This window comes from Cololabis saira, chromosome 22 (genome assembly GCF_033807715.1).
Source record: "Cololabis saira isolate AMF1-May2022 chromosome 22, fColSai1.1, whole genome shotgun sequence".
In the NCBI taxonomy this organism is placed as follows: domain Eukaryota; kingdom Metazoa; phylum Chordata; class Actinopteri; order Beloniformes; family Belonidae; genus Cololabis; species Cololabis saira.
This window is the reverse complement of record NC_084608.1, coordinates 1121368-1142461: the sequence shown is the minus strand read 5'-3', so window position 1 is coordinate 1142461 and position 21094 is coordinate 1121368. Positions and strand designations below refer to the sequence as shown.

General features: G+C 45.0%; 1 protein-coding gene across 2 annotated transcripts in view; it reads right to left on the bottom strand.

Annotated features, from left to right (window-relative positions):
* The window catches only part of snx7 (sorting nexin 7), a 92379-nt gene that overhangs the window by 13094 nt on the left and 58191 nt on the right, over positions 1-21094 (bottom strand). For both annotated transcript variants that reach the window (XM_061713672.1, XM_061713673.1), the window contains exons 2-7: positions 19359-19544; positions 17052-17162; positions 16642-16800; positions 14715-14913; positions 11597-11796; positions 2890-2976 (exon numbers count right to left, since the gene is read on the bottom strand). In XM_061713672.1, coding sequence (XP_061569656.1) covers positions 2890-2976; positions 11597-11796; positions 14715-14913; positions 16642-16800; positions 17052-17162; positions 19359-19544 — 942 coding nt within the window. The remainder of the gene's footprint in view (positions 1-2889; positions 2977-11596; positions 11797-14714; positions 14914-16641; positions 16801-17051; positions 17163-19358; positions 19545-21094) is intronic.

Genomic DNA, 21094 nt, shown 5'->3' with positions numbered 1-21094 from the left:
CTAACAAACAAACCAATAAAGCTCTAACAAAACGAACCAGCAATGAACAACTAGCAGCCCCGCTGTTTTAACCTCTCATCCTCATCAGCTGATGGGCTGCAGGTGTGGTTTAAGGCTGATTTATGGTTCCGCGTTACACCAACGCAGGTCATACGCCGTGGGTTACGCCACCTACGGCGTACCCTACGGCGAAAGCTCCGCGTCGATTTAACGCAGAACTATAAATCAGACTTCACAGCGCCCGGCTCGTACTCCTCGCCTCGCGCAGCTCCTCGCCGACTCTGCGCTCATATATTTAATACATTTATAAAGCCCATATATTAATAAAGCCTCACTTGGCCGAGCCCTAGCTGAGGCCATGGTAGATTTAGGTTACACGCGGACACGCCGCACTGTTGACTTTTCCCTGCCGGCTCTGCTCACTGAACAGTCCCCACACAAACAGTGTCCAGCGGCGCTACGTTCCGCCGCGCCGCGCGGCGTTCCCAACGTTGTGTACGCTACTCACCGGTATTACGGTATATGAAAAATTCATATCATAAGAAAAATAAACGGCAAACCGGATTTTATTTTATTTTTTCTCGCAAACACCTCGGTATGCCGGAAATCCGGCGTCACGCCGGAGCGCTATCACCCCTACACTATGGGAGTTTTTACCTGCCATTGTTTATGTAATAATTGCTCGGGGGTTTATGTTCATGTTCTGGGTCTCTGGAAAGATCCTAGAGAGAACTTCTGTTGTATTAGACGCTATATAAATAAAATTGAATTCCTCAGACATTCTCTCACTCTCTAATGGCACTTTTCCACCAGCACCTACTCGACTCTCCTCCACTCAGTTTGGTTCTTTCCCACAAGGGGTCTAACGTGCCGAGTAGATACTTTTTCTGTAACTATTCTGCCGAGGTTCTAAGCTGCTGAGTCGGCTGTATCTGACATCATCACACTACAGGCCACCGATTGGTCGGGGGGTTGGAGTCAGACGTCTGAGTCAGGAGGAGGAAATCAGAGAAAGAGACTCTGACGGCTTCTTGTTCATTTCATTCAACAGCAACGGCAGCAAAAGTCTGTTTCATGATCCAACTCTGAGGTGCAGATGTTCATAAACCTGGTGTTGAGGAGAGAATTAAAAAGGGATCTAGACGGGCGATAAGGAACGACCAGATCTACCAGGAGTTCTGTCTCTTCATAGCTGCTCACGGCTCCAGCTGACTTTTCAGCAGCGCAGAGACAAACTAAACTAAAAAACATTAAAAAGTGTCACCGCTTGAAGCTTCTCTCACTCTCATTTTTTACTTGATATGGAACACAAGTCACAGACCCAGCAGCACATCTATCATCTCCTCCAGGTTCTACGTCTTTAGTGTTGTTGTCTTCGTATTTGTTTGTGTCACACTATCAAATACGTCACAGCAGCTTCGCTCCAACCTCCTACTTCTGCTCCAGGTGCTGGATCGTTATGAAAGAGAAACTAGGACAAGTAGAATGGAGTAGAGCATAGTGGAGCCGAGTAGGTACTAGTGGAAAAGCCCCATTAGAACCACTTCCACACCTCCTCCAGGTAATCATCCGGACCAACTGCCTTTCCACTCTTCATCCTCTTCAATGCCCTCCTACCTTCACCCTTACTAATCTTTGGTACTTTGTGGTCCACAACCTCTCCTAGTCTCTGTTCTCTCTCGTTTTCCTCATTCATCAACTCTTCAAAGTACTCTTTCCATTGTACTATCATACTTCTGGCTCCTGTCAAAACATTTCCCTCTGTATCCCCTCCCCAGCCTAACCTTCTGCACATCCTCCCCTCCTCTTTCCCTCTCCAGCAGCCTGTCCTCTCTCCTGCGTGCTCCTGCCTCCACTCTCCGAACTGACCCTATGTTCCTGCCTCTTCTGGAAGAAAGTACTCACTACAACCACCTCCATCCTTTTTGCAAAGTCTCCCAGCATCTGTCCCTCTGCATTCCGGTCCTGAATACCAAACCTGCCCTTCACTTCCTCATCCCCTCTGCTGCCTGCACTGACACGCTCATTCAAGTTTGCTCCAATCACCACCCTCCCCTCTGCCGATGCTGTGCGTCTCTTCATTTAACTGCAGAAATGATCCTTCTCTTCTAACTCACATTCTACCAGTGGGGCATGACCACTGACAAAAAAAACAAAAAAAACACACCTTTAGACTCATCACTCTAGCAAGTTTCCTTTACCCCTACATTTGTGCAAAACCAAATATACCCCCGCAAAAAAACCTTTAGTTTAAGCGAGGTGGTAAATACACTTATTTGCAACAGTGTAATGGAAATGCTTTTTGAGAATTTCCACGTCTCTGCCAGTGCGGATGCGACGTAGCTCTAAAACCAGCAAGATGTTTTAGGCTTTATTAATACAGTGGAGCTGTGCTGTCACACCCCTTAGTCGTTGATGAAGGGCTTTGCCTCCAAACAATCATTGAAATGCTCTTCCCCTGCCTTGTCAAAGAATTGATGTCAATCACAGACGGGATGACTAGAGGGCACATGAACAGATCCCAGCAACAGTGGGGCCAGGGGTGGCCAGGGCACACCCTACTAATGTGCTGGCCACCCCACTTGCCTCAATAAAAAAACACTTACCGGTCACATAGATTCTATCGTCAGTTGTTTAATCCCAAATCATTTGGGCCAAATGCATATCAATAGGTGTTTCTTTAAGTATTTCTGAGCCTAATAATAAAAAAAAAAAATATATTAATAAAATAAATATATGATGTATTTAAATATATATTATATATTAAAAATGCATATATATATATATATATATATATATATATAGGATTTTTGGAGGCGGCCCTGCCCAGCGACAGCTCCATGTGTGTGCTTGTGTATGTCTGTGTGAAGGGGGAAAGACAACACTTACTCCATCTTGATCAGTTTTTCTGGACAACAAAGCCTCGTTTCTTGCCTCAAACTCCGACTGGATGTTGTCCCTCCTTCTCATCACCGCCTGGTGAAAAACAAAAACAGTTCATGCACATGCAACATTTTCCTATGACATTTCCTTTAAACAATCAGTCGCTGAGATTATTTCTTAAAAGGAGCATGAGGCTTCTTTTAAGAAATGAGACTCATTAGCGCCACCCTTCGCCACGACGGCCGTCGGGGGTACTGCAGCCAACAGCGAAGCCGGCACGGGAGAACGGGGAGAACGCGCATGATGTCACATCCGCAGGACAACGCGGAATTCGGGCCCAGAATTGCAGCTCATTTTGCAGCACACAACCTGTTCAAGGCAACGGAGATACACTAGAGCAGTGATTCTTAACCAGAGGCCCTCACTTGGGCCCACACTTGGGCCGCGAGCGCCACCTAGTGGGCCGCACAAAAATTTCAGTTTTGTACGTGTGGGCCGCGGGGGCCGCGGGACTGCATAGCAACTCCCGACCAAATGAGAAGGAGAAGACACTCAGCTAGCTGTACGTGTAATAGTAAGAGAAATGGTGTGTATTTACAGAGAAAATCCTTAATTTTGCACAGAGTACATTTAGATCCGCCAGGATCAGGGATCGATTACTTGGGTCTGTGCCCACCAATGGGGAGCAAGCACCGCGTGTTCATTTATCCTCACGCGTCCCCGTGGCCGGGGAGGTCGGCTGCCGCTCGGGCGGCTCCGTCGTTACTGCTGAAGGATGGTAGATGCGTGGGCTGAAGTGTCTGCTGGACTGGACTGTTCGGGCTTTTGCAAAAGCATCGGAAAGACTCTGCTGCAGCGGCCAGAGCTGCGGGCTCTGGCCGCTGCAGCCGATCAGGCTCGGATGAAACCCGACACGCGCAGTCCTGACAACTTATTAATGTAAATAACTTAAAGTAAAATCAAACTAAGTTTTGTTCCCGCTCTATTTTTAAATATGCACACTTGTATGCTTGTGTGTGTGTGTGTGTTGTAAGGCGGCGCTCCGTGTGTGTTGACGGCGCCTTTCCACACAGCGCGCTGTGTGTGTGTTTAAATACAGAAATGACACACAAAACTGAGGGTGATCCTTTCCACACGGCGCCCGAATGGTCGTCAAAATACGGTAATTAGCTTGACTATATACAGAGATGAGAAGCGTAACAGGTGGAAAGGGAAGTTCAACCCGGAATGGACAGATTAATCGTTGTTCAGTCTTCCCACTGGGACAAAACCAGTGTGTATCATACGTTCAGAGACCGTGGCGTTCAAAGTGCGAAAGTGAAACGCCACTGAAACAAAACAAAAAGTTTTACATCAAACATATTCACTCAAGTCTGAACTGAAGTCACAGAAAATAAACTGACCATCTTAAAACATCCTGCCTATGTTTGGGTCCAGATACAGCTGTGAGGCAGCTTTCTCCACAATGAACAGAATTAAAACTAAATATCGTTCCAGGGTCATCAATGAGCACCTTTACATATGAGAACCTGACACCATCCAGCCCAGATTTAAAGTCCTGACAGGAGAAATTAGAGCTCAGTTCTCTCACTGAACAACAGAAAGTGGGAGCATAAGATTATAAGAGGGGAAGAAAGAGAAACTGCAAAACTGTTCAATTGTTAAGATGTGTTTATATTCATTAAAAATAAAAATGTGTTGAGACAATTAACAAAGAAAAGGGGAAATTCAAACTGCTGAGTAGAGAAATAAAATAAGATAGCATTTGAAAAATAAAATAAAATCTATTTTATTTTTAAGAGAAAAAAATATGTTACAGTGGGGAGAACAAGTCGCAGGTTTTCCCACTTGAAAAGCATGTAGAAGTCTGTAATTTTTATCATAGGTACTCTTCAACTGTGAGTGATGGAAACTAAAAAAAAAAATCCAGAAAATCACATTGTAGGATTTTTAAGTAATTAATTTGCATTTTATTGCATGACATAAGTATTTGATCACCTGTCAACCAGTAAGACTTCCGGCTCTCACACACCTGTTAGTTCTTCTTTAAGAAGCCCTCCTGTCTCCACTCATTACCTGTATTAACTGCACCTGTTTGAACTCGTTACCTGTATAAAAGACACCTGTCCACACACTCAATCAAACAAACTCCAACCTCTCCACAATGGCCAAGACCAGAGAGCTGTGTAAGGACATCAGGGATAAAATTGTAGACCTGCACAAGGCTGGGATGGGCTACAGGACAATAGGCAAGCAGCTTGGTGAGAAGGCAACAACTGTTGGCGCAAATATTAGAAAATGGAAGAAATTCAAGATGACGGTCAATCTCCCTCGGTCTGGGGCTCCATGCAAAATCTCACCTAGTGGGGCATCAATGATCATGAGGAAGGTGAGGGATCAGCCCAGAACTACACGGCAGGATCTGGTCAATGACCTGAAGAGAGCTGGGACCACAGTCTCAAAGAAAACCATTAGTAACACACTACGCCGTCATGGATTAAAATCCTGCAGCGCAGGCAAAGGTCCCCCTGCTGAAGCCAGTGCATGTCAAGGCCCGTCTGAAGTTTGCCAATGACCATCTTGATGATCCAGAGGAGGAATGGGAGAATAGAGCTTTTTGGTCTAAACTCCATTCGCCGTGTTTGGAGGAAGAAGAAGGATGAGTACAACCCCAAGAACACCATCCCAACCGTGAAGCATGGAGGTGGAAACATCATTCTTTGGGGATGCTTTTCTGCAAAGGGGACAGGACGACTGCACCGTATTGAGCGGAGGATGGATGGGGCCATGTATCGCGAGATCTTGGCCAACAACCTCCTTCCCTCAGTAAGAGCATTGAAGATGGGTCGTGGCTGGGTCTTCCAGCATGACAACGACCCGAAACACACAGCCAGGGCAACTAAGGAGTGGCTCCGTAAGAAGCATTTCAAGGTCCTGGAGTGGCCTAGCCAGTCTCCAGACCTGAACCCAATAGAAAATCTTTGGAGGGAGCTGAAAGTCCGTATTGCCCAGCGACAGCCCCGAAACCTGAAGGATCTGGAGAAGATCTGTATGGAGGAGTGGGCCAAAATCCCTGCTGCAGTGTGTGCAAACCTGGTCAAGAACTACAGGAAACGTCTGATCTCTGTAATTGCAAACAAAGGTTTCTGTACCAAATATTAAGTTCTGTTTTTCTGATGTATCAAATACTTATGTCATGCAATAAAATGCAAATTAATTACTTAAAAATCATACAATGTGATTTTCTGGATTTTCTTTTTAGATTCCATCACTCACAGTTGAAGACTACCTATGATAAAAATTACAGACTTCTACATGCTTTTCAAGTGGGAAAACCTGCAAAATCGGCAGTGTATCAAATACTTGTTTTCCCCACTGTATATATATGTATTATGATGTTCTTGACCTTCGCTTGAGTAAATTTTCTCTAAATGGACCTCTTAAAGTTTTAGTTGAATTAGTTGACCCCTGTTATACAGTGTTAATATTTAAATGGGCCCCGGGCCACTCTGTACTGAAAAAATTGGGCCCCAAGGTCCATCCATCCATCCATCGTCCGTCGCTTTATCCGTTACCGGGTCGCGGGGGCAGCAGCCTCAGCAGGGATGCCCAGGCTTCCTTCACCCCAGACACTTCCTCCAGCTCCTCCGGGGGGAGTCCGAGGCGTTCCCAGGCCAGCCGAGAGACAGCCTCTCCAGCGTGTCCTGGGTCTTCCCCGGGGTCTCCTCCCGGTGGGACATGCCTGGAACACCTCCCTAGGGACGCGTCCAGGAGGCATCCGGTACAGATGCCCAAGCCACCTCAGCTGACTCCTCTCAATGTGAAGGAGCAGCGGCTCGACTCCGAGCTCCTCCCGGGTGACCGAACTCCTCACCCTATCTCTAAGGGAGCGTCCAGCCACCCTGCGGAGGAAACTCATCTCGGCCGCTTGTATCCGCGATCTTGTCTTGTCTTATCTGGTCATTACCCAAAGTTCATGACCATAGGTGAGGGTAGGTGCCCGTAAATCGAGAGCTTCACCTTTCGACTCAGCTCCCTCTTCACCACGACGGTCCGATACATCGACCGCATAACTGCGGACGCTGCACCGATCCGTCTGCCAATCTCACGCTCCATTGTTTCCTCACTCGTGAACAAGACCCCGAGATACTTGAACTCCTCCACCTGAGGCAGGACTTCTCCACCCACCCCCGGAGAAGGCATGCCACCCTTTCCCGGTGGAGAACCATGGCCTCGGTCTTGGAGGTGCCGATTCTCATCCCTGCCGCGTCGCACTCGGCCGCAAACCGCCCCAGCACATGCTGAAGGTCCCGGTCCGATGAAGCCAACAGGACAACATCATCTGCAAAAAGCAGAGATGAAATCCTGAGGTTCCGAAACCGGAACCCCTCCGGCCCCTGGCTGCGCCTAGAAATTCTGTCCATAAAAATTATGAACAGGACCGGTGACAAAGGGCAGCCCTGCCGGAGTCCAACATGCACCGGGAACAAGTCTTACTTACTGCCGGCAATGTGAACCAGACTCCTGCTCCGATCATACAGAGACCGGACAGCCCTTAATAGGGGGCCCCGGACTCCATACTCACCGAGCACCCCCCACAGAATGGCACGGTCAAATGCCTTCTCCAGATCCACAAAGCACATGTAGACTGGTTGGGCAAATTCCCATGAACCCTCGAGCACCCTGCGGAGGGTATAGAGCTGGTCCAGTGTTCCGCGACCGGGACGAAAACCGCATTGTTCCTCCTGAATCCGAGGTTCAACTATCGGCCGTATTCTCCTCTCCAGTACCCTGGCGTAGACTTTCCCGGGGAGGCTGAGAAGTGTGATCCCCCTGTAGTTGGAACACACTCTCCGGTCCCCCTTTTTAAACAGAGGGACCACCACCCCGGTTTGCCACTCCAGCGGTACTGTCCCCTTCCTCCATGCGATGTTGTATCCAGAGACTTGAGGTAATCAGGGCGAATCTCATCCACCCCCGGTGCCCTGCCACTGAGGAGCTTACGAACTACCTCAGTGACTTCGGCTTGGGTGATGGATGAGCACGCCCCAGAGTCCCCACTCTCTGCTTCCTCAGTGGAAGGCATGTCAGTCGGGTTGAGGAGATCCTCGAAGTATTCCTTCCACCGTCCGACGATATCCCCAGTCGAGGTCAACAGCTCCCCACCCGCACCATAAACGGTGCCGGCAGAGTACTGCTTCCCCCTTCTGAGACACTGAACGGTCCTCCAGAATTTCCTTGAGGCCGACCGAAAACCTTCCTCCATGGCCTCCCCGAACCCGGGTTTTTGCCTCCAGGACCGCCCGAGCCGCGGCTCGCTTGGCCTGCCGGTACCTATCTACTGCGTCAGGAGTCCCACAGGCTAACATAGCCCGGTAGGACTCCTTCTTCAGTCTGACGGCATCCTGTACTTCCGGTGTCCACCACCGGGTTCTAGGATTGCCGCCACGACAGGCAACGGAGACCTTACGTCCACAACTTCGAGCCGCCGCGTCGACAATGGAGGCAGAAAACATGGTCCACTCGGACTCAATGTCCCCCGCCTCCCCCGGGATCTGAGAGAAGCTCTCCCGGAGGTGGGAGTTAAAGATGTCCCTGACAGAGGGCTCGGCCAGACGTTGCCAACAGACCCTCACAATCCGTTTGGGTCTGCCCGGTCTGTCCAACCTCCTTCTCCGCCAGCGCATCCAACTCACCACCATGTGGTGATCAGTTGACAGCTCAGCCCCTCTCTTCACCCGAGTGTCCAAGATATGCGGCCGAAGGTCAGATGAAACGAAAACAAAGTCTATCAATGACCTCCGGCCTAGGGTGTCCTGGTGCCACGTGCACTGATGGACACCCTTATGCTTGAACATGGTGTTCGTTATGGACAAACTGTGACTAGCACAGAAGTCCAACAACAAAACACCGCTCGGGTTCAGATCGGGGAGGCCGTTCCTCCCAATCACGCCTCTCCAGGTATCACTGTCATTGCCCACGTGAGCGTTGAAGTCCCCCAGTAGAACAATGGAGTCCCCAGTTGGAGCACTATCAAGTACCCCTCCCAGGGACTCCAAGAAGGCCGGGTACTCCACACTGCTGTTCGGCCCGTAGGCACAAACAACAGTGAGAGACCTTTCCTCGACCCGAAAGCGCAGGGAAGCGACCCTCTCGTTCACCGGGGTGAACTCCAACACATGGCGACTGAGCTGAGGGGCTATAACCAAGCCCACACCATCCCGCCGCCTCTCACCCTGGGCAACTCCAGAGTAGTGGAGGGTCCAGCCCCTTTCAAGGAGCTGGGTTCCAGAGCCCAAGCTATGTGTGGAGGTGAGCCCGACTATCTCTAGCCGGTATCTCTCAACCTCTCGCACAAGCTCCGGCTCCTTCCCCCCCAGCGAGGTGACATTCCATGTCCCCACTTTGAGGGTTTTAGTCCAGGGATTGGGTCGTCGAGGCACCCCGCCACGACTGCTACCCAGTCCACATGGCACCGGCCTGCCATGGTCTTTCCTGCGGGTGGTGGGCCTACGGGAAGGCGGGCCCACGTCGCCGTTTCGGGCTGAGCCCGGCCGGGTCCCACGGGCAAAGACCCGGCCACCAGGTGCTCACCTACGAGCCCCAACCCCAGGCCTGGCTCCAGGGCGGGGCCCCGGTGACGCCGATCCGGGCGACGTAACTGTCCTTGATGTTTCCTTCTTCATAGCAAGCTTGTGAACCGCTCTTAGTCTGGCCTGTCACCCAGGACCTGTTTGCCATGGGAGACCCTACCAGGGGCATAAGTGCCCCCGACAACATAGCTCCTAGGATCACTCGGGCACACAAACCCCTCCACCACAGTAAGGTGGCGGTTCAAGGAGGGGGGGCCCCAAGGTCATAAAGGTTAAGAACCCCTGCACTAGAGGGCTCATTCTTTTTGGTTTGGAACGCTTCATCTGACTCATATTACTAGAAAACTAGAAAACTTAAAACGTATACAAATTTTTTTCATAAATCCTGCCTCAATCCTGCCTCATGCTCCTTTAAAACACGTCCCCTGAGCAGCTTCTAAAAACATCCCAACACCTAAGACTTGGATTGATGGAGAAAAGTGATGTTGACTGAAATTTTTGCTCAGTTTTTATCCTTTTAAATGGAGGGGCATATCTTGGTACCTCACATGCAATTTCCAGTTACATAATTGAATGTAGATATAAAATAAAACTCATAGACCCCATTTAGGCCTTTTGTGTAGTAGATTATACTTCAACTGAGATTTGGGGTTTCTGGTTCAAATGATGCAGACTTTCATCCACTCTGGAGAGCTTACAGTAGTGATTAAAGATGAGGAAGTATACAGACAAAATCCTTAAGATAGCAGCAATAATTGGCACTTTAGTAATAAATCATACTCAAATGATTACATACATTTAAATCATTTGTGGTTTTAAAGCTACATAAAATACTTGTGATACTATAATCTGTAAAAGGAAAAAAAAAAAAAAAAAAAAAACTATGGAGAGAAATGGAGAGAAAAATCGGCTCAAAAAAATGTGTGCGTACTACTCGATTTGTGCGTGCTACTCGATTTGTGCGTACTACTCGATTTGTGCGTACTACTCGATTTGTGCGTGCTACTCGATTTGTGCGTGCTACTCGATTTGTGCGTACTACTACTCGATTTGTGCGTACTACTCCATTTGTGCGTATTATTAAATTTGTGCGTGTGTAACTTGCTCAAAGTTACAGACAAAACGATATTTACAAATTCAAAAAGCCTCCTCCACACACAAATCGTTAACTACGCGTGCACGAATCGCCTGATACACACGCAAAAAGCTATAGATGTGCAGATATAGTTTTGAGACTCTTTTCCTCCAAGAAGCCTCACAGATTCATCCTCACATGGTGCATTTAAGTGCTGCTGGAAAGCTGGGTCATCTGAAACCTAATCTGAGTGGAGTGTTATTTCCCTCGATACTGTATCGCGTATCTAACGATTTGTGTAGCAGCCTTTTTGAATTAGTACTTATCGTTTGGTCTGTAATTCCGAGCAAGTTGCGCACGCACAAATTTACTAATACGCACCAACCAGATAATATACACACACAAATCAAGAGCTACGCACACACAAATGTTTTGAGTCAATTTTTCTCTCCATAAAAAAACAACCTTTAACTAATCTCAGCCATTGTCATGTACAATTTAGTGACCAGAATACTAAATTAGCGTTTGACCAGGGTCAGCTGCAGTGACGAGTCAGACAAAAATATGCAGAATGATATTCGGGTCGGGCTGGTTGGAATAATTATTGCACTTTTAAAATGAATATTCAAACACAATGTGATAGCATATAAAATGTGAACGCATACCCCTACGATAATGTTGGCGGACTTCATGTCCTGCTCATGCCAAAACATCTGGGCCCGACATCTACAGCCTACGTCTGCATTTGCTGTTCATATGAGCTCAAGGCAATGATCTAGAGCTCGCCTTCATTTATTTCATTCTTGGAAGAACAAACTGCCAGTCGGGTATTGTGTTCATCAAAACTTGCAGTTCCAGTTAAACTTATACTACTGTTTGACCAGGTTTCTCAAAACCCAAGTGTGACAAGAAGTGTGATTGGTCAGAGTAAATAGTGGTGTATTGGGACCGTATATCCTGCTCCTCCTCCTCTCACGGGTCTGTCTGATTGATTCACTTCTCCCTGAGTTGGGGGTTAGGTGGGAGCGGTGTGGCCGGGCCTCACCTTCAGGGTCTCGGTACAGAGGATGTACTCGTGCAGGGCAGGGACCAGGACCTCAGACATGTGGTAGACATGCTCCTCTGTTTCCTTGCTGCACCTCTCCACACAATTGGCAATTCCTTTCAGTGGTTCTGCCAGATCTTCTTCTGACTCGGCCCACTGGGAATAGGTGGGGCTGTACTGCTTCTGCTCATCCAGGTATTCTAGAGGGACAAAAGAGCTCACCTCATTCAAAAAGCACAGTATCAAGCCCATATGAGCCAGCTGGGTCACAGTCAAAGTCTTAGGCCCCGTTTCCACTGAGCAAAAACGCTGGGGTTTTCATGCGTTTGGTCCGTTCGTTTACATGAAAACGAAGCTCAAAATCACCAAAAACCATCATTTCTGAAAACTCCGGCCAAAGTGGAGATTTGCAAAACCTCCGTCTTAATGTTTGCTTGTAAACGTCACATTATGAGACAGAAACGTCACCAGCGTCATGAGTGACACCTGTGTTTACAATTTGTTTGTAACCGTCAATATTTTCTTGTATTTTACCCGTTTTATATTCTAACGTCACAGTTAAAAGTAACTCCACTTCTCTGTCACTCCAAACCAAAGACTCTCGTTCATCTTGGAAGTAATTGGAAGTTACTCGTGTCATTTGTTGATGTTTTTTTCCAGGATTCTGATTGGCTAGCATGACTTTATCTTCTTGTTACACTGCCCCCTGCAGGTTTGGCTGCTCATAGCACCTTAACAGATATTTATACGGGTTCGTATAAATGATGGGATTTTTCAAAACGTAGAGGGGGAAATATCCATTTTTGTAAATACCAGCTATGTGTAAACGTGGCCTTAGAAATCACACATGAGCAGCTCTGATGCAACTCTACTGAAAGTATGCATGACCAGTGAGGTGCCACTTTATGTATTTCACCAACACTGATGCAAAGTTACATGGAAATCTGCAGTTTTTTCATCCCTGACCGCACCTGTCACTTGTGTGAATTCTTCTTATTGTCAAACTATGTTTGGTAATTAAGGTGCAGCTGCAATAGTTATCAACGCAGACTGCAGTTAACATGAACAGTACACCTCTTTTTAAATACGCACAAACTTATTACGTTTTTTAATGTCTCATTGTGTCATTGTTTTTAAATGACATTCCATGAAGCATCACATACAGTAGGTTTTATTACGGCTAAATGACCTTCCACAGTGGCAGCTGGCCGTGCTGTCCAGACCACCACTTGCTGTAATGTCATTTTTAAGTTATTTTTCACACGCCCCCAAATCAAGGATTTTTGTCAGCAAACTCGCCAACTGTGTTCATATAGTGTGAACACAGCTTGGGGTATAACAATGCCAAGTCTTTACTGCGCATTAGGGCTGGGTGATATATCGAGATTTTAATATATATCGATATATTTTCAAACACGATATGGTACGAGACAATATCGTTTATATCGATTTAAAAAAAAAAAAAAAAGTTTTTTTTTTTTATGATTTTGATATAGCTTATTTTGTGACAAATTGACTTGAATGTTTTATTTGAGATTTGCACAAATGTTTTGTTATTTGCACAACTGTCAACCTCAGTGGAAAAGTCTGCCTGTTACTGTCTACATTGTATTAATTGCACAGTGTATTTTAATTTAATTGTTATGCAGGAAAGGGATATTTGTTTTCTTTTATTCAAGAAGCATTTTTATTCTATATATGCAGGCAGTTCATTTTTATTTCATTTGTTTTATACATGTTGATATTGTGCAGACTTGTTAATAAAGGAGCCTGTGTGACATTTGGCACGAGGCTTTGTATTAAAACTGACTGTTTTTTTAAGGGTTTGCCTCAGAAAAAAATGAAGCTAAGAGAGATGCTATGCTATAATGCTTTGGGGGAAACCCCAATTAAGGCACAGAAAAAATATCGAGATATATATCGAGTATCGCCATTCAGCTAGAAAATATCGAGATATGACTTTTGGTCCATATCGCCCAGCCCTACTGCGCATAGCCCTCCTTTCCTGGTAAAACAGAATTGGACCATTGTCTCAGAAGATGTTTCATGGATAGGTGCAGTCTACTTCCTGGTTAGTGCTATCAATTATGCAAAACAACATTTAGGAGATAATGTAGCTTGTGTATTGGAGAGCTGTTCTGATGTAGGCAGAAGATGTGGTTCAGCGAGCCCTCAAAAGAACCATCCCAACAGAACTAGGCTGTAGTCATGGGGGAATTTGTGTGAAACAAATAAAATCTATCTTAACAACAGTAGCAGCAAGAGACAGAAGTATCTCCGGAAGTTCTTTCTTCAGATTCAGATTCAGGTACTTTATTAATCCCTTTGGGATGTTCCCTCACACACACAGCACAGTCATATACAAACCAAACACCCAGAAAACAAACACCCTTATAAAGATGAAAAGATAAAAAATAAAAAATAAAAATAACAAAAATAGAAAAAAAATAAATAAATAATAATAATAATAATAATAATAATAATAATAAGGCAGGCAGGATAATAGAGGATGTCACATGACTGAATGACCCTAATTTCTTCCCATTTTACCACCCAGAGCTCTACCTAAGTCAGTCCTGGGCACTGCTCCCTCTGCCAACCCCGGGGGGCCCTTTCGCACCCGAGGAGTGACCAGGCTGCTTCTTTTCACCAGACAGGGGGGGGGGGCTTCTCCGGCCGGGCGTAGCGCGTGGAAGGATCACGTCAAGCCTGATTTAAGGTTCTGCGTTAAACCAACGCAGAACCTACGCCGTTGCCGTGACGCCGTTGTGAACCTTCAGACTTCTCTGTCACTCTATTTCACTGCGGTGCAGTACCCCCCAGAGCACTAGTTGATACTTTGTTTAGCTTCCGACTTTTCCGGGCAGAGTGAATCAAAGAGATAAGGACAACTATTGTGCAAAAAACAAAAACAACCCCAAAAAAAAAAAAAAAAAAAAAAAAATCACACACACACAGAAGAAGAGAGCGCTGAAAGTTCACTACTGCTTCACGAACTGGAACCGGAAATGCGTTGCTTCCAAGCGAACCAATCACACCACAATTCAGCCTTTATTCCGGCCAGATCCCCGATGTATGGTTAACTTTTAAATGAATATGATATTTGAATCTGTTGTACCTTTCTGTTCTTTGATGATTCTCTGGGTGACTTTGTCCACGGAGCAGATTTTGTTACTAAATTCCTCCACATACTCTTGCATTTGAAGAAATTCGTCTGGTCTACTCTTGAGTCCTCTTACGGAGTTGGCCACTGCCCTCATGGTCACGCTCATCCTGCTCAGGAAGCCTGGCCCCTGCTTCCGGTGCGATGCCAGCTCCTGCAGGATGCCCAAAGTCAAGACTTTACGTATGAAGTACATCAATACTTGCATACGTGCAAAATGAAATTTTCTCTCTAAAAGAGAAACCATATAAAAATCAATGCTGGAGCAAAGCAACCGCTTTCATTTCCTTTAAATATAGAATAAAAATATACCTTACACACAAGGTAGCATAACATGATGTTTCCTAATGTCCTTTTCTGTATTTTATGATGCTTTCTTCAAAACAGCAGTTTGTAAGTCTTAAAGAAACATTTTTCAGTTAGCGCAAAAACATTACGACAGTTCAACATTCAGACGAGAGGTTACCTGAAACACAACAGAAACCGTGTAATGGTGTGTGTACACACACACACACACACACACACACACACACACACACACACACACACACACACACACACACACTTTCTTGTGTATGCATCTCAGATTAGAAACTGTTTCTTTCCCCGCTGAATTGGTCCTTTTTGCATCACCTCAGACTGATTCTTAGAAGGTGGTTAAGGCTTTTATTTCTACTAGACTGGATTATTAGAGCACTCTCTTTTCTAGACTTCTAAAACAGACATTAAATAAAGTCTAATTTATTTCAAGTGCCGCTGCTAGAATTTTATCAAAATCCAGAATGTTTAAAACACATTACTAGATTAGGAAACCCAAGCTGGCGCTGGAGAATGTGGCTCAGCATCTTTCATTGTCAGTTCCCGTTTCCGGCACTTGCCATTTGGAACGTGAATGCTCTGCTGGTTCCTCCCCTCACCTCTAAAACAGGTTCCAGCTCCCCAGAGCAGCACTACAGGTGAAGGGACATACGCAGCCGTAAGCTGGTGAGACTGAAGGCCATGTTTGGTGCACGTCTCTGTGCTGCCTTCAACTAAAGGAGTGGCATATTGCCTCGGTCTTTCCTGGCTTTTATTGGCGCCCATCTACACCTAGTTGGATGTTCAGCGAGCTCTCAGTTCCATCATTACCATGTTTAATGGGTGTATTGAGATATAACATTTTATGACAAATAAATACACAAAGTGGTAAATTGCAAAGGGTTCACATATTCTACCTTATCACGTTATATACATAAATAAATACAAATGTGAAAATAAATGAAAACTATTTTGATTGTCCTTTAATTGCCTTGTCATTTGGATTATATTTCCACATTTGTGTTATTTCTTGCATATATTTTCTCTTTTCTTGGCAGCACGGTGGCTTAGTGGTTAGCACTGTTGCCTCACAGCAAGAAGGTCCCCGGTTCGACTCCCAGGCCCGGCAGGGGCCTTTCTGTGTGGAGTTTGCATGTTCTCCCCGTGCTTGCGTGGGTTTTCTCCGGGTACTCCGGCTTCCTCCCACAGTCCAAAAACATGCATATTAGGTTAATTGATGATTCTAAATTGCCCGTAGGTGTGAGCGTGAGTGTGGTTGTGTGAATGGTTTGTGTGTCTATATGTGGCCCTGTGATGGACTGGTGACCTGTCCAGGGTGTAACCCCTGCCTCTCACCTAAAATAAGCTGGGATAGGCTCCAGCAGACCCCCGTGACCCCGCAAGGGATAAAGCGGGTAAGATAATGAATGAATGAATGAATGAATATTTTCTCTTTTTTTGTGAGAAAATATATGCAATTTCATAGGAAACAGTGCCCATAATAAAAATATTTAAATTTAAAGCTCTTAAGGTCCTGAGGGGGTGTGTATATATGTACATGTGTGTGTCAGGAAAAAGCAAATACCTGTGCAGTGAGAAAGATATTGAAGTGAGGGCTGTAGGACAAGATGGGATGCTCGCTGATCTTGTTGAGAAAGCGGTGCAAAGCCTTCCTCCTGGTCTCGATAAAGTCATTGTTGAAGCGCTCTACCATGCCTTTCATTATAAACTTCTCTGGCAGAGGCTGCAGTCACAGCAACACATTCATTTATTTGTCAGACAAGAAGACGACATAACTATGGTGGCGTGCTTACATGTCAGCGTCACACTATGATATATATTTTTAACAATCTTTTTCACAAGCGCATGTGGAATTTTATTGCACATTATATGAAAAAAATAAAGCAACAAGAAAGAACAATTCATAGATCTAGTATAGCACAGCAGCCCACAGTGCAAAGAGCAGATTGTGTTGTATAGCAATACTGTACATACGTGGACAATTAGTGTGGGATAGTTTTCTTCCAGTCTGGTTCGAAGCCACAGGAAGTCCTGGTAACGCCTATGTACTTCGTACTCACTGCAGTCAAACTCACTTCGTGTAGTCTGGAGGAAAAAGTAAAAAAAAAAATACTTTAAATAAAGTCTTTGTGTTCAAGAGGCAACACATTATCCTCCATCAGTCTTTCCCCTAGACTCAAAACCTTTTTGTTGGGGAGAATGTTAGGAAAGAGGAGAATTGTGAATGCTTGACCAAGACAGAATGACACACCCTAGTGTAAGAGCGAGATTATATAAACACAATTAATATAATGTATATAAAAACTCACGTGGGAGTCCGGTCCTGACTACAAACTTCCAGTCCACCACTTAAGATGTTTGTGTGGGAACTCGGACTTGACGTATGCTCTGTTAACTAGCTACTGTTAAACGTTGTATTGGGATCGGTGCACATCTGTACTGTACCAACCGCCCTGTACCGAAAGGGTGCAAATGCGTGCACAGTTACACCTTTTTTTTTTCATCCCCGATTTTTTTTCCAATTTTCATCACTCAGTACTCTACCTAAGCTACAGTCTTGGGGCCTCATTTATAAAATATTGCAAAGGATTCATACTAAAAGTGTACGTGCGCTCAAAAGCCGAAAATGGCGTGCGCACAAAGAAAAATCCTGATTTATAAAACCGTGTGCACGCACATCTGCACGCAATGTTCGCTTCAAATCAAATCACATTCCAGTTGGAAGGTTGCGCAGGTGAATTCTCCTCATATCCTGCCCTCTACACGCCCATGTTATACCATAAATGGTCAATGCAAAGTACTTGATGACTGTATTTGCATATAAATGAGCCTGCTGAGCATGCGCAGCAGCTTCCTGCAGTCTGTTTCTGCTGTGCGTCAGGATGAATGAGACGTGTGTCGAGCCGGTGTTCTGCCGAGGTGTCCTACCTCGGCAGAACATACTACCGTACGATCTCCGTTTCTTTTATCTCAGTTTCTTTTTTTTCCAATGGCTTTTTCATGCAAATACACGATTTAATAGCAGGAAGTCAGAATGTGCTTCCACATAGATCTATCTGTACGACGCTTCGGCGGAAGAAAAAAAACGTCAGATCACGCTTCCACATAGATGCTTATGCAGCTAACATTGCTTTCAGAATACCCACCATTTTTGGGTACTGGAGACTGCCCCTGCTGGGCAATCTCCAGTACCCTCATTCTCCTTGGAGACTTCAATGCTCACATGGGCTATGGCAGTGAGACTTGTAAGGGCGTGATTGGGATGAACAGCCCCTCCGATCTGAATTCAAGTGGAGTTTTCTTTTCGGATTTCTGTGCACATCATGGATTGTCCATTACAAAACGCCATGTTCGAACATAAGGACACTCATACAGTATGTGCACTTGGCACCTGGACACTAGCTTGCAAATCGATCATGGACTTTGTAGTTTTATCATCAGACTTGCAGCCACATGTCTTGGCCACTCGGGTAAAGACAGGAGCGGAGCCGTCAACTGATCACCACCTGGTGGCGAGTTGGGGGACAGTGCCTCTGGATTGGCAGAATGGGGTGGTGCTTCCCCTCTTTAAGAAGGGGGCCAGAAGAGTGTGCTCCAATAATAGAGGGATCACACACCTCAGCCTCTCTGGTAAAGTGTATTTGGGGTACTGGAGAGGAGGGTCCACCATATAGTCCAATCTCGGATTGAAGAGAAACAGTACGGTTTTCGTCCTTAATGTAAAGCACTTATGCTACGTCAGGTCTATGTTCTGTTTAAAAATGTCCTATTCTATTGTGTTTGATTGATGGGTCTATTGCAACAGGCCCTTTCATCTTTTGTTAAACTCATTTAACGCAGATTAAGTCTGTAGAGACTTTTATTTCCAATACGATTTTTTTATACATTTACCTTATTTGCAGTTTATATAAAGGTTGGTGTGGTAAATTGAGTGTGATGAAGTTACTGCACTAATTGAGATTTTTAAAGATATTTGAATATATATTGTGGTAACTTGTGAAGTTTACATGCTACAGTATTGCAGTTATGTGATATATTGTATTAGGTGATTCCTTTCCTGGCTGTATTCTGCAGAGCCACACATCTTGTGTTTGTTTGGTTTATTGTCGCTCCATCCAATCCCATGCCTATAACTCACCTGTGCCTGCATCTATTCCAGTAAACAGTCTAAACTGAACTACAATCTCCTGTGTCTTAACCAATGCCTTGGGGGCGAATTTAGCTCACACCCATGAAGAACCAACTCTATACAACCCACCACCAGTCTCTCCAACTCCTTACCTTGGTCAAAACTCTGTACATGATGAAGGTCTCAATGGCAGTGATATGGCTCTCGGGATTGTCAACAGTGATGAAGATGTCTTTAGTGTTTGCATTTTGCTGCTGCTCCTCGTCCTCCAACCTATACTGGTTAACCATAGAGCTGGGAGAGTGGGGTATGGAGCTTGCATCTGCCAGGGAAGTGTTCTGGATGAGACATTGTTACTGTTAGCACACTGTGATGCTCAAATATGTCTTACCCCTTCTGGCTGTTTTCATGCAGACAAAAGAAAAAATATACAAGTGCAGCACAACATTTTAAAAGATCTGTTGCAAACTTAATAATCTACTTCTTGAACTAGGAATAGAGGTCATATCTTACCTGTTTTAGCTTCATTACACTGGCTCCCTATAGAATTTAATTAAAAAATATTATTTACATAAAAACCCTTCAATGATAAAGCTCCAACATATGTGAAAAACCTCATAGTTCCATACTGTCATGGCAGAAGACTGTTCCCTATATGCAGGTTTACTTGCTGTTTCAAGAGTCTATAGCCCAATCCCAAACTCCACCCTAAACCCTCAAGCCCTGAGCCCTCCCAGACTTTCAGTGACGCCAGCGTCACGTTATCAAGTGTGCGAGGGTGTGAGGGCTCCAAATGGTATAAATAGGAATGGGACAGCACTTAGCAGAAACCGGAAACAGGGCAGATCAAAATGTTACGTACCGGTATTATAAGTTTGGGATGTCCGGGTGTTTGAAAACAAAGAGGTAGCCTATATAAAGGAGCATAAAATTCAACAAAGAACACAATTTAAACATGCGCACAGTACAATATGTATTTCCTTGTTAACATTGTCTTTTTTTCAATCTACCCATATAGTCTAGACGGATTTCAGAAAAAAGGCCTTTTATAAGAAGTAAGGAGCATTTATGGGTACAAGTCGGGAACCGGCCTACCTTATATATTTCAAGGGTGCTGAGTTAAAAAAAAAACAGTACTCGAGTGAAATTTTGAGTTTCTTACCTTTTAATTTGCATATTAAAATGGCCGCCAAATTGCCCATCTTGCACACTTGTTATTGGACCATTTCCTCCTATTTTTTTTTGTAAGTAGGCAATCAAGATGGGGGAATTAAGTTTCTAGATCGATAGTCAAGGGTCATACAAGGATATAGTGGAGGCTCAGTGCCTTTTTTATGTATATATATATATATGCAAAATACCAACTTTTAGGGTGAAATTAAGCATTATTTGTGTCATTTTTTAAGGCCGACATAAATATGAAATAAAAGTTACTCTGAAATTTCCCCTGTTGATATGACATATGATGTACACCATATTATATGATAACAAAAAAAAAAAATCCATTGCAAGTTGTCTGGGATTTCAGTTTTTTTGTTTTTTTTTTGCAAATTAAGCATTTGTTCTCTAAATTCTAAGACTGGAAAAACCCAGGTAAATAGGGAAAATTATTCAAAAAGAGACCACCATGAAACGTACCAAGTTGAATATTTAGCTCAGTACATAGCATGGTCAGTCCCATCGCTGAGGGCCCTTTGCCTGAGGTGAATTAACAGCAAAGAGGATCGTAACAGTTTCACACGCTTTGGTACCTATAGCCACCTGCAGCCACCTATAGCCACCTATAGCCACCTGCAGCCACCTATAGCCACTTATAGCCACCTGCAGCCATCTGCAGCCACCTGCAGCCACTTATAGCCACCTGCAGTCACCTATAGTCACCTATAGT